Source organism: Schistocerca nitens, chromosome 4 (genome assembly GCF_023898315.1).
Source record: "Schistocerca nitens isolate TAMUIC-IGC-003100 chromosome 4, iqSchNite1.1, whole genome shotgun sequence".
In the NCBI taxonomy this organism is placed as follows: domain Eukaryota; kingdom Metazoa; phylum Arthropoda; class Insecta; order Orthoptera; family Acrididae; genus Schistocerca; species Schistocerca nitens.
The window spans coordinates 645,452,832-645,467,522 of record NC_064617.1 but is presented as its reverse complement, the minus strand read 5'-3'; the positions used below and the strand labels follow the sequence as shown (position 1 = coordinate 645,467,522).

General features: G+C 39.7%; 1 protein-coding gene across 1 annotated transcript in view; it reads left to right on the top strand.

Moving 5' to 3' along the window:
• LOC126251772 (phosphatidylinositide phosphatase SAC2) overlaps positions 1-14,691 on the top strand; it is a 385,804-nt gene that overhangs the window by 117,077 nt on the left and 254,036 nt on the right. Inside the window, exons 7-8 of the mRNA XM_049952395.1 lie at positions 12,251-12,416; positions 12,501-12,662. Of these exons, the coding sequence (XP_049808352.1) occupies positions 12,251-12,416; positions 12,501-12,662 (328 nt within the window). The remainder of the gene's footprint in view (positions 1-12,250; positions 12,417-12,500; positions 12,663-14,691) is intronic.

The following is a 14,691-nucleotide window of genomic DNA, read 5'->3' as shown; positions in this document are numbered from 1 at the left end:
TATTAGAACAAAATAACAGGGAGCTAAATGGAGAATTTGACTAACTTTTCTACTAGCACAAGTATTCATTGTTTCCTTCATATATTTGCTTCAAGGCAGCTCTTTCTTGTTGCTAGCTAGCTGGAATTGTTAATTTGGTATACTTTGAAATGGTTTTCCAAGTGCCACAGTAAACTGCTCAGATTGTCACTTATATTTGTTTCTGCAGTATTTGGCATTTTCTTATGAACAAGCAATAATGCCTTGATTTGATATGAAAACTGCAGTTGCTTTTTACTAACTGTCTGCAATTTGGTCCAAAGTATTTACTAATGAAACAAAAGAATGGTGTATACTTCACTACCTATCTGAAAAATTATTATTAAATTAAGAGTTTAATAATTATACTAACAGATTTGTTCCATTATTACCTACATGAGGAGTGGCACACACTTCTCAGGCAACTCCATTCTTATTATTAGTTTTTTAACCCAGTACTGGCACTACAGGTTAGGTAGGGTCCTCTATTTTCCACCTTTGGAATAAACCTTAAAACCAACAATATTCTGCTTCTGTAAACACTATCAAGTACATCACTTTCCTCAGTAGTCTGCTTCCTAACAACTGTTCAATTTTCACAGTGATAGTGTTCCTACACATTAGTCCATTTTCCTCCATTTCGGTTTAGCTCTTCCTTGTTACGCCTGCCCTATGCATTAAGCAATATATTTATATATAAGGCTATTCCCCCTGCTAATTATTATACACCTCTTTTCCTTTATGTTTTGAGTTAACTTACTCTTACTTTTCTAAGGATCCATACCTGATTCTTGAGCTTCCTCAGATGCTGTCTCTTTAAGTATACTCCTCTGTGTTCCACTCAGCATGATCAAAGCATAGTTTTTCTTGTTGCAAGCATATTGTGCTACTGTGGCTCTTAATTGCCCTAGTCATTCAACCACTATATAAGGGTACCATCCACTCCTCCTACCCTTCCCCTCTTCGATGTGAAAAGGTTAACATCCAGCACCATAAAGTCAGATTGTACCTTTTCTCTGGTTTTATAGTAACATTAACTATCTGTATCTCACTACCTGTTTGTCCAAATACTCATTGTAAATGTAAGTGTTCTGCAGACTGTTTACACTAAGGAACACCTGTCACATACATATCTATGTTTGTACTGAGTGGCTGTTTGTGTGTTCAACATTTAGGTAGACATTTCATTTCTCCCTACTTCGTAGTTATCTCCAAGCTGACCATGACAAATTAATGTAATTGCAAAAGACGCGTGAATTACTGCTATTTATTATAATCTGTTGTCTGCATAGTCTTTAAGTGACACTTACGAAAGAGAGTGTGCAACAGCTGTGCTGTTACTGGAGCTTTAGTTGGGGCCCAGTTATTTAATCATTTCATATAAGATAGTGAATGAAATTATAATTTAAAGAAGACATGAAAATAGGAGGAGAGAAACTGAAAGGAAGTAATATAATGGTCAACTAAGGCTTTGTAGTCATCAACCTACAAAGTTTACACAGATCGTGAACTCCTCCGAGGTGATATGGTACTTACCATTTATGTGTGCCTGTGGCATCAAACAGAACAATCGAGGTTCCAGTCAACCCACATACCTTGCTCAGTGTAGGCATTAGGCCACCTGCATTCCACCTCAAACTTGCCCTTGCATCTCTCTCTTTTTATTTTCCACAAATATTAAAATCACTATTTTAGGTAACATAAAGTTCAATTGTAGATTTATAGCTAAACTTGACCCTGTCTTTTTTGTAAGTAATCACTTTTCTAAAGTTGATTAAAGTTGATTAAAATTTATTAGCACATAATCTTACAAAAACATCACATGTATCACATACTAGAACATTAACACCAAAAGTTGATAGACATCTGAAGTCTTCACAGTCATATGGGGACAAGGTCACGGAATTGCTGAAGTGTCATTTCATCAATTAAAATAAAACTCATGTTATTATATTTCAATAAAATGGCACACAAATCAGTTGAAAATTTTTACACTCCTAGTTTCCCTGTAATAATTGTTGGAAACATTTGAGAAGTGAATAAAGACTGATAAAGTTCACCATCCTCTGATTTTGATAAAAACAGTGTGTCTGATATATTAAATGTTCATAGTGCACTTGTTGTGTGTATGCTGTGCTGCTTTTGTTACTCCCCCCTCCCCCCCTCCCCCACCCCAGTTTGAAGACTGAGGTTATCCAGCTGTCTCTGCTAATCTGCTTTGTGCAAGGCTATTCATCTCTGCATAACTACTGCAACCTCTTCAATTTTACCCACCATGTTTCCTTTCGTTTCCATTTTGACAGTTTCTTAATACTTCAGTAAGTGTCCTATGAACTGTGCCATAAATCCCTTTTCTCCTCAATTTTATTCAATACCTCAAACTAGTCTCCATTTCAAGAGCTTCTATAATCTTCTTGTGTGAACTGTATATTGTCCATGTTCCACTTCTGCACATGGCTACACTCCAGGCAAATACCTAGAGAAAAAGAAGTTGATATCTGTTTATATTCAGTGTTAACAGCTTTTTGTAAATTCTTGTTATTGCCAGCCTGCATTTTATATCTTCTCTACTTCTGTCATGAGTTATTTTGCCGCCCAAATAATGAAGCTTATTTATTAGTTTTTGTATTTCATTTTCTAATTTGCTCAGCATTGCCTCAATTAATTTACTACACCCCATTACCCCCTCCTCACTCCCTTTCTTAACTTCACCTGATACTCATCTTATGACCATTTTTCAAGGTACTACCCAAGTCCATTGCTGTCTATGCTATAATTATGTCATTGGCAAACCGCAAAGTTTTTATTTGTTCTTCCTGAACATTAACCTCCCATCGAAATTTCTTCATGACTTTCTTTACTGCTTGCTCAATATACAGACTGAATAACATTAGAGATAGGCTACAGTGCTTTCCCATACTCTTCTCAACATAATGCTTCCCTTTCATGTCCTTAAATTATTATAATTACAATCTAGGTCCTGTACAAGCTATGGATAACCTTTCATTTTCTCTGTATATCACTTCTTCCCTTAGAATTTCCAGGGATTTATATTTATGCAGTATTAAGTAAATCTTACTTTACACACAAAATCAAGCAATGGAAACAAGCTTGGAACACCAACAGTATTAGGAAAAGGATAGATTCTTTCTCACTGTAAAGATGACATGTTGAGTTGCAGACAGGTACAATGAAAAGACTGTTACACATTTAGTTTCTTTAGAAAAGAAAACACACACACATTCACACAAGCAAGCACACCTCATGCACACGAAACACACACACACACACACACACACACACATTAACACAAGCAAGCACTCCTCATGCATGTGACTGCCATCTCCTGCAACTTGGATTAGAATGCAACTGCCACGTTGAGTGGCAATCTGGAATGTTGCAAGAAAGGGGAAGGGATAGCAGGCTATTGGTGCGGGGGGGGGGGGGGGGGGGGGGAGAGCTCTTAGTGTTGGGAGGCTGGGAAGTTGGGGGAGGGGGGGGGGAGCAGGGAAGGGAAAGTCTGGTGGGTGCATAGGGTGAGGGGACATGAATAGGGTGACAGAGCAGGCAGAAACTGTTAGGTGGAGGGTATGGGTATAGTAGGTTACTGTAGGTTGAGGTTGGGATCATTTCAGGAGTGTAGAATGTGTTATAAGGATAACTCACATCTGCACAGTTCAGAAAAACTGGTGGTGGAAGAGAGGATCAAGATGGTTTGGCTTGTGAAGTAGCCATTAAAAAAGAGCATTCTATATTTAGCTGCATATTGTGCTACAGAGTGGTCTGCCATGTTCCTGACCAGTTTGGCAGTGGCTGTTCATCCTGGTGGGCAGCTGGTTGGTAGTCATACAAATATAAAAAGCTGTGCAATCAGAGCAGCAGAGTGTACTATACATGGCTGCTTTCATAAGCGGCTCGGCCTCCGGTGGGTTAGGATAATCCTGTAACAGAACTGGAATAGGAAGTACTAGGTGGATGGATTGAGCAGATCTTGCACCTACACCTTCCATTGGGATATAATCCCTGTGGCAAGGGGTTGGGATTGAGAGTGGCCTAGAGGTGGGCTAGGATGTAGTGTAGGTCAGGTGGGAAGCATCCCTGTACCACTCTAGGGATGGAGTTTAATATTTTAATGCAAAAGTCTGTGATAGGTTGCCAGTCAACATCAGGCAGTAAACTGGAAACCCTGAAATATTTTATAACAAAGTAACACAACGCCTCATTATTCGCTTCTGCAATTCATTGGAAAACTTGGACTCAGAAATATGAATTTCATGTAACCTTAATGTCTGTAGTTGATAGATCCTGACAGTGGTGTGTGGAAAGTTGCTTAAATGCTTTTTATAATGTGCAGGGTGAGCACAGAAGACCTTAAGATTTTCAAAAATTAATACAAATGAAATGGTATAACTTAACGTGCTTCAAACATTAGCATATTAATAGAGTATCTCTGATAGTTATTTTTTACAGACTGCAGGGTCTTAAAATGTGCTTCTTGAGTCACATGGCAAACTTTGAGACAATATTCATACTCTTCCCAAACATGTTGCTGGTAATACTCCACTGCTGCTGCGATTCACTGTCATAGCTGTAGTGACGATTGTGGCAGGTGTGGGACAAAACCCCATAAAAATAGCATGGAGCAGTGTGTATACACTCAGGGACAACCAGGAAATCCAGGAAAAACTCTGGAATTTTTTGATCTATGAGAAAACTGGGAAAAACACAGGAATTTCTTAGAATTCCGGGAATTTTTCATTGTTTTAATTTTCAGTTAAGTTTTATAATTTTGACTGGTAACAACTGATACTCTAACAAAGAATATTACTGTTTCCTGCTACTGGAAAAAAGTACTGCATCAATGAAACAGAAACAAGAGGGGAGGATGACGACGACAGCAGCAACTACTGCTTAAGCTGCAAAGGAAATGCACCACTTACAACAAAACAACACATTGTATATACAAGCATCTGCCAACAGCAAAATGTGTCAAAGGCTTTTGGATGAAGACTATGTAATACTTAATTACAACAAACTACTTAAGATGTGTGCTGACGTCACAACTATTTACATTAGGTTTGTTTGAACAGTTGCCAGTGGGCTCATGCCCAAGTGCAGTTGAGTCACATATGAGCAGTTCCTTCTCCCACTTCTGGCTACTTGAAGTGTGGCTGTTACATGTATCAGCAGTAGCAACAAGCAGCCAGATGCTACCTGGAAAAATGTTACTAGTGCGCACGCCCAAGCTGCCAGATTCCTGCATGCGCAGAGCAGTCTGGGTTGTAGTGGGGACAGGGTAGCCTTTGTTATGCATGTTTACATTTAGTGATTTTACTGTTTTGTCTTTGTTTACAGCTCTCACATAAATAAAAACCTAACGGATATCTGTGTCTGGGAGCTATCAAGTGAATTAAAATACATTCCCATAATTATGGAAGGCTAATTTATGTCATCAGTTTAAGTTTTGAAATTTTATTGTATTTTCACATTTTTTGCAGTCAAGCATTAATCATTTTGCATAATTATGAAGTAATTTTTGTTGGTTTGCTAAAGAAATTTGGCTTTTACTAATCTTTTCCACTGAGGCAGTCAATTTATTTGAAACTGAGTATGTTTCATTCCACACTATTGGCTAGTTTCAGCTGTTTGCTGAATTTACAGTGCACGTTTTCATCTTTTGATATGTATGACATTATTCTATAATAAAGAACCAAACATGAGGTAATACAGTACTTTTACTTGAAGAAAACCACATGGAAAAGCTTAATACCAGGTTGGGGCCTACTTCATTATGAATCTGGACATACGAATGCACACTTCAAGTCAAATTATGCATTCTAGTATGGTTTACGAAATCCCAATGCTCTTGGAATATCCTCTGATGTTGTGTTTACTTTGATGTAATGTAAGACATCTTCGTGTTTTATGCATGGGAAATACAGGCTTGCTGTGTTGTCATAACTGCACACGCACGGAATGCCTGTTTCCTGGCACTCTATAGCAACTGCTGCAAAGGATCCTATTCCTAATAGGTCACAGGAATAAATTGTGAATGATGGTTTGAAAAGTGTTACTTTCAAAGCAAATTTCCTTTTATGCAAGGTAAATTATGTTACATGTGAAAATGTGTGATGACTTTCTTGAACCACATAGCGTTTGACTCTCATTTCAAACTTCACTCTTTGAGAACTAGCAAGTTAGAAGAATTTCAAGCTCAGAGGACCAGCCATTTATGTTGTTATTTAAAGTTTTATTGGCACATATGTGTGATGTATCTTAAAGTGTGACACGCACAAAAAAAAAAAAAAACCTCTATGTGAAAGCTTAACTTTTCTTCTTGCTGCACTATGTATATTAATTTTAACTATCAGCTTTCCCTATGTGTGTGCCTACACTACTTAACAGTGATATTGCTGTAGACTGACTACATCACGTGTCCTATGCACTAAACATCTGCTTTCACCCGCTAGCTAGATCACATGAAATGAGCCATGATTGGCTTACAAAAGTGCAACTCAATCTCGATTTCAATACTTTGGAAACTAATGTGTTTGTTTTGTGGAATTCTGATTTATACTTTTGTAATATGAAAATTGCAGTGTACATGCTGCAGCACATCAAAGATTTTTATTTACCGGGTACGTTTTTAAAGCACCAGAAAGTTCTAGGCCGGTGTATAAAATCTTAACCATTCAAAGGATTGATGAACGTATATTGTCATTTAACGTGGAAAAAGTGTATATTCACTGGGGAGAACTTGTATTTTTAATCAGGAAATCCGGTAATTTTTTTTCTTTGTCCACATATACACCATTATGGAGTTAAGTCTGGTGATCGTGGTGGCCATGTGCACCACACTTTATCAGCACCTGCACAGTTGAGCCATCCACCAGGTAGATGTGTATAGGTGTTATCATACAGCCAAGTGGAATAGAGGAGGTGCAGTATATTGTTACTAGATAATGATGTTGGAATATTCTTGCAATTGAGGCAGAAGCCACAAAGAAAGAATACTGAGGTAGCCAATGCCTGTGATGGTTTTCCTGATGAAAAAGAAGGGGTTGTAAATCTTCTCCCTCAATGTTCCACAGAACACATCAAACTCTGACAAATATTGTTCATGTTACAGGGAGGAATGAACATTTTCTGTTAGCAAAGAATGAACATTGTACTGAGTAACCTTACCATTAGTTTTAAACATTGTTTCATCACTGAAAATTAATCTCTTTGACATGCTGCTATCATTGTCCATCCTTGCCCACATCTCGGTGCAGAAGTCAGTCATGCAGCATAATCTCTTGGGGTAAATGCCGAAATCAACTGCAGTCTGTCAAATTTCAAGCATAATTGTTTATGCAGTACTATAGAAATGGTTGTTGGTGGCATCTGAAGCTCAAGACTTAATCAACATGTTGATTTCTGTGGGCTTTGCTGTAATGCTGCTCGAATGTGATAAACATTTTGCTCTGACACAGGACGCTGCCTAGAATTTTTCCCTCTGCAAATACGACCCTTCTGTTCAAACTGCTATTACCAAGCATATGTACATCTTCATCTACATACGTACTCTGCAAGCCACTGTATGCTAAATGGTGGAGGGTACCCTGTGATAGGTTGCCAGTCAACATCAGGCAGTAAACTGGAAACCCTGAAATATTTTATAACAAAGTAACACAATGTCTCAGTATTTGCTTCTGCAATTCATTGGAAAACTTGGACTCAGAAATATGAATACCTTGATGCGAAATGTATGTTGGTGGCTGTAGGATCACTCTGCAGTCAGTTTCAAATGCCTGTTCTATAAATTTTCTCATTAGTGTTCCTTGAAAAGAACATCACCTTCCCTCCAGGGCTTCCATTTGAGTTCCCAAAGCATCGCCATAATACTTGCACCTTGTCCAAACCTACTGATAACAAATGTAGTACCTCCAAATTACTTCAATGTCTTCCTTTAATCCAATGTGGTGTGAATCTCAGATACAGGAGCATTACTCAAAATATGCTGCACTAGCGTCTTATATGTACTCTCCTTTACAAATGAACAACTCTTTCCTAAAATTCTCCCAATAAACCAGTCAGCCCTTCACCTTCCCAACCACTCTCCTCGTATACTCATTCCCTTTCCTATAGCTTTGCAATGCTACACCCAGATATTTAAACAATGTGACTGTGTCATGTTGGATATATCAATGCTGTATGTGAACATTACAGGTTTGTTTTTCCTATTCATCTGTATTAATTTACATTTTTCTACATTTAGAGCCAGCTGCCATTCATCACATAAATTATAAATTTTGTCTAAGTCATCTTGCATCATCCTACAATTACTCATCTTCATCACCTTCCTATACCCCACAGCATCATCAGCAGGCTGCTCACCCTGTTTGCCAGATCTTTTATGTATATAGAACATAATAACAGTCCCATCGAACTTTCCTGGGACACTCCTGATGATACTTTTTTCTCAATGAACAATTACTCCCATCAAGGACAACATTCTGGGTTCTATTACTTAAGAAGTCTTAAAGTGACTCACTTATTTGGGAACCTATTCCGTATGCTCATACCTCTTTTAACAGTCTGCCATGGGGTACTGTGTCAAATGCTTTTCAGAACTCAAGGAATATGGACTCTGCCTGTTGCCCTTCATCCTTAGTTTTCAGTATATCTTGTGAGAAAAGGGCAGGCTGAGAGTTTCACATGAGCAATACTTTCTAAAACCAAGCTGATTTGTGGATGTAAGCTTTTCAGTCACTAGGAAATTTGTTATATTCTAACTGAATATTTTCTAGAATTGTGCAGAAAACCAATGTTAAGGGTATTGGTCTGTAATTTTGTGGATCGGTTATTTTACCTTTCTTATACACAAAACTTCCTGTACCTTTTTCCAGTCTCTTGGGACTTTGTACTGCTCACCCTATAGCCCGCAGCTCGTGGTCGTGCGGTAGCGTTCTCGCTTCCCGCGCCCGGGTTCCCGGGTTCGATTCCCGGCGGGGTCAGGGATTTTCTCTGCCTCGTGATGGCTGGGTGTTGTGTGATGTCCTTAGGTTAGTTAGGTTTAAGTAGTTCTAAGTTCTAGGGGACTGATCACCATAGATGTTAAGTCCCATAGTGCTCAGAGCCATTTGAACCATTTTTTGCTCACCCTATATTAGATGAAAACAGCAGATGAGTAATGTAGGAGTAGTAACAGTGGCTTTTCTCAGAGTAACTGTATCTCTCGTAACATACATATTGGAAATGGACAGAGTGTAGGGGAAAGATGCGGGAGACCCGCACTGCTGTACTAGGCAAGGTCTGAATGGAGGTGGTTTGCAGTTGCCTTCCTCCAAACGTAATGGGGATGAATGATGATGAAGACGAGACAACAGCAGCCAGTGATCTTTGGGCAGGTGAAAATCCCTGACCCCGCTGGGAATCGAACCCAGGACACAGTGCTCAGGAAGTGAGAACACTATTGTGAGACCACAAGCAGGGGACAACATACATTTATATAAAGTATGTATATGTCTGCTTGTGTCTGTATATGTGTGGATGGATATGTGTGTGTGTGTGCGCGAGTGTATACCCGTCCTTTTTTCCCCCTAAGGTAAGTCTTTCCGCTCCCGGGATTGGAATGACTTCTTACCCTCTCCCTTAAAACCCAAACCCTTTCGTCTTTCCCTCTCCTTCCCTCTTTCCTGACGAGGCAACCGTTGGTTGCGAAAGCTAGAATTTTGTGTGTATGTTTGTGTTTGTGTGTCTATCGACGTGCCAGCGCTTTCGTTTGGTAAGTCACATCATCTTTGTTTTTAGATATATTTATATAAAGTAATCTAGACAATGAAAGTATTATGAAAAGGATAGATTGCTACTCACTCTATAGCTGAGATGCTGAGTCTCAGATAGGCACAACAAGAAGACTGTTAAACAAGTACGACTTTGGACAAAAGACCACCTTCCAAATTACACACACACACACACACACACACACACACTCACACTGCCAAGGCCAGAGTGTGGCACAAGTTGTTTAATTCGGAAGAAGGCCTTTTGGCCAAAAGCTTACTTGTTTAACAGACTTTCTGTTGTACCTATCTGCAACTCAGCATCTCTAGTGTATGGTGAGTAGCAGTCTGTCCTCATAATATTGTCATTATTCCATCCTGGATATCCCAATCTAATATAGACAATGATCCACGTGTTGTCATGGATTTATTGATACAGTTGCTGTTCTGTTGTCGTAATTTGCACACACAATTCCTCACTGCTGTTCATTCTGGCTTGGTGTCATCATTTTGGAGCTGTATTAAACAACTGCCTCTGTAGTGAACCTTAATCGTGTTGTAGATTTCAGATGGTTTCTTCCTATCTCCAGCTCCACTCCCCTACATAAATAAATAAATAAATAATAATAATAAAAGCTTATTATTGTTTGCTGCACATTAACAGACATCCATGTGTTGTTCACATACATACTCAGGCACATTCATCTTGTTTCCTGTGACACCTATATGCGATATATTGTTAAAGAACAAGTGTTGTTTTATTTCATTGTGTGTGCATCTCAATGAAATTCCTTTTGTGTACACCCTTACCATGTAGTAAATTGAGGACAGTAATGTAAACATTTCATTTATCTGTTTTTGGTCTGTTTTCTGTGGTGTTGCTAAATATATTTTCCCAGGATTTTTGAAGAGGTACTTTTCCATAAACTAGATGGAATGCTCAACAGCACTCTAAAACAGACTGCTGACAGATCAAGTAAATGTCAGTGCTGGGGCTCTCAATATTGACCACTACTCCCCTTCTTCAACTTTGGCAGGGTACAAGAAGATGGTTATACACATGAACCAGTTCTTCTAAGAATGGTCGTAGCAGAAAACTATTTCACTTGTAAAATCTCTCGATTGCATGATCTCAGAAATGGTCTCTCGGGTGAGGACAATATGTGGTATTATCCAAAAACTTCACGAGTTTGACTTGGTTTGTGAAGTATGGTACATTTTGAATAGTTAACACTCTCATTGTAATTTAGGGGCAGATAAACCATTAGTCAAAATATTTAGGCACTGCAACAGACGCTACAAGGTTTCTTGTATATAAATTTTGCATCAGTAGTGTATTGGAAGGACAGATGTTTTTTTGTGATTCTTTAAACTTTGACCTATTGTTCTTATATTGCATGTTGTTTCAATTTATTACCTACAATATGTGAATAAGTGAAATGATAAGTATAAAGTACGTACACGGAGAGGCGTACATATATCGACATACAAGCAATGAGGCTGCTGACATTACTAAGACACTATGTGTTAGGGCATATTAGTGCATTTTTAAACCATGAACTGTCCTTAAACATGATGAATTCAGTGCCAATCAACAAGCAATTTACTGTTGACAGTTTTTTTTATTCCTCTTGTAGCCAGAAACAGCTGAGCTCCTTTGTGTGGTCTCACAGTAAAAGAGATTAAAATATGTTTTTGATAGTAAAAGGAAAGATTACAGACACATGTAAACTCAATGTGACCCTACTTTGAAGGTGACCCCATTCAATAAATTTTTTATGGTAAATAAGTAAGTTTGCAGCATCAGTTTGGTTTATTTTGTGCCCAGCCTATTATATGAAATTTTGTGCTTGAACTTAAGAATATGTCTGTAGTTAATGTTTCATCACTGTCCGTGGGTTGATCCATTTTGAGGAAACTTGGCACATTATAAGGAAATAGTTGAAGGAAAAAATATTAATGTACCATGACAAATGGTTCCTTAGCAATGCAAGCAGTCTCAATTATATTTTATCGGACTCTGTACTGTCTTTCCTCAAATTTTATTCTTTGTACTTTCTTACTCCTCCTCCTCCTCCTCCTCCTCTTACTACCACCTCCTTTTCTTACTTTTTTCCTATGCTGAAGCCTGTTTCCTTCAGTGCTTTTTTTCTTTCTTGTTTCAAACTTTCTTTGTAGTAAGCAATTTCTGGTTTCTCTCTCTCTCTCTCTCTCTCTCTCTCTCTCTCTCTCTGTGTGTGTGTGTGTTTTTCTACAATTCTTCTTTGCTTTTAATGCAGTCCACAAAAACTGATACTGTTTCTGAAGGGAAAAATGTGAGTGAGTTAGAAGGTTGAGTAAAGTGCTTTAAAGTAACTCCTTCTGTTTACCAGGAAAAAGAATGATTTCTGTTTAGAGAAAATTAATGTTTCAATATTAATTAAACAAATTTCAGTGTGCTGTTAAACTTTCTTGTTTATTTTCAGCCGTGGAATGCGTTTTGAAAATGTTTCCATTCTGATTGAAAATATTGTTGATGTTATAAAAGATATGAGCTACTGCTGGAGAGATCGAGAGGGATTGATATGCAGTCAGAAAGGTGTGTTCAGGGTTAACTGCATTGATTGCCTTGATAGGACAAATGTTGTGCAGGTTCGTTAGCCAATATAATTGTATAATTATGGTATGTGCTTCATTCCTCATTTGTACACATGACAATTTCCTTTTATTTTCCAGACTGCCATTGCAAAAGCTGTTATGGAAATTCAGTTTACCAAATTAGGCTTGATTGCTCCAGAGGGAAGAATACCATCTAATATACGAAATACATTTCAGCTTTTATGGGCTAATAATGGTGATATCATCAGTAAACAGTATGCAGGGACCAATGCACTAAAGGTTTAACATGTTTTATTATTTATTATTAAATTTAGTTTAAAAGTCTTATTTGAAGAAATTGAGTGGAGAGTATGTGAAAGTATAATCTTATTTAGGTTGCGAATGAGATCTTTCTAAATTAGGACTCATTACTTGCATGATTTTAATGCACTATTCTTTGATTCCTTCAGTGCTCTAGATAATATTTTAGCTCCCTAGTAATGAATAATTTTTGCAGTTCTAGTTCTTATCTATCCAACTTGTCCTCACATTTAATTAATAATTTTCTTGCAGGCCTCAAAACAAGGTTTAGACTCAGTATTCCTATTCTTCCTTAAGTTGGTATTAAATGTTTGCTCTTTGTCAACACTGTTTATCTTCAGAATGAATTTTCCTCTGCAGTGGAGTGTCTGTTGATTAGAAACATTCTGTTGGATGATAAGTTTGTTGCTGATTAAAAGTTTCTGTTGGACCAGAACTGGGATCTTTGTCCTTTGCAGGCAAATGTTCTACTGACTGAGGTATCCAAGCATGATTCATGAGCTGACCACATAATTTTACTTCAGCCAGCATCTCATCTCCTACCTTCCAAACTTAACAGAAGTTGTCCTGCATACCTTGTGGGACTATTACTCCTCTATTTCAGGGGCAAAGGCTGAAACTCCGAAGGAATGTATAGAAGAGTTATAGAAAGCAAAGAAAGCAGGAGACAATTTTGCGAAAAGGTGAGAGGAAGTGGATAAAGATGAGACTGGGTGTGCTTTCGCAACTGGGTGTGCTATTGCGAAAATTGTTTCTCAAAACTATCTCATACCTAAGTCTGAACAAGGCATGTGAAGTAGCCAACATTACCTCTATGTTCTGAAGATCATTGGAAAAACCAATCATAAGGAAATTGGTTCGCCTGGTGTGCAGTACAGAGGAGATAGAAAACATGTTTTAAACTGTAATAGACTAAAAATTCCCATTAAAAGAAGACCGGTACGAATATTACTGAGCCATCCAGTGTTTTTAGTCATGGGTACTAAAATACTAACGTACATTATTTACAGAAGAAACAAACATCTCCTAGAAGCTGACCTGGAGAAGCATCACTTTGGGTTCCATAGATGTGAAGAAACACTTGAGGAAATGTCGAAATAGTTCATCCATCTCAAACAACACAATATTTCAGCAAACCACCACATTTCCATCATCAGGGTGTGCTGATGAACTGACTGATGATGATGGGTCGGCACCTACTCTTTTATCTCCTCTCCTTCTCTCCCTCTCCCTCTCCCCATTCACCCCCCCTCCCCACCCTCCTTCACCACTCTCCCCTTCACCCCTCCCATTCACCCCTCCCCTTCACCCCTCCCTCCCTTCACCCCTCCCCTTCACACCCCTCCTCACCACCCTTCACCCCTCCTCACCACCCTTCACCCCCCATCAACACACCCTTCACCCCTCCTCACCACCTCTTCACACCCCCCTCAACAACCTTCACACCCCCCCTCAAACACCTTCACCCTCCATCACCTCCCTTCAACCCCCTTCACCCCCCCCTTACCCCCCACACACCCCCCTCAATCCCACTCTCACACCCCTCACCCTCCCCTTACCCCCCCTCACCCCCCTCACCACCCTCAACCCCCTCACCCCCCTCACCACCCTCACCACCCTCACCCCCCCTCACCACCCTCACCCCCCCTCACCACCCTCACCCCCCCTCACCCCCCTCACCACCCTCACCCCCCTCACCCCCCTCACCCACCCACACCCCCCCTCACCCACCCTCACGCCACCCTCACCCACCCCTCACCCCCCTCAACCCACCCTCACCCCCTCACCCCCTCACCCCCTCACCCACCCTCACCCACCCTCACCCACCCTCTCACCCCTCACCCCCCTACACCCCCCCTCACCCCCCCTCACACCTCACACCCCTCACCCCCCTCACACCCCTCACACCCCCTCACACCCCCCTCACCCCCCTCACCCCCTCACCCCCCTCACCCCCCCCTCACCCCCCCTCACACCCCCCTCACCCCCCCCTCACCCACCCTCACCC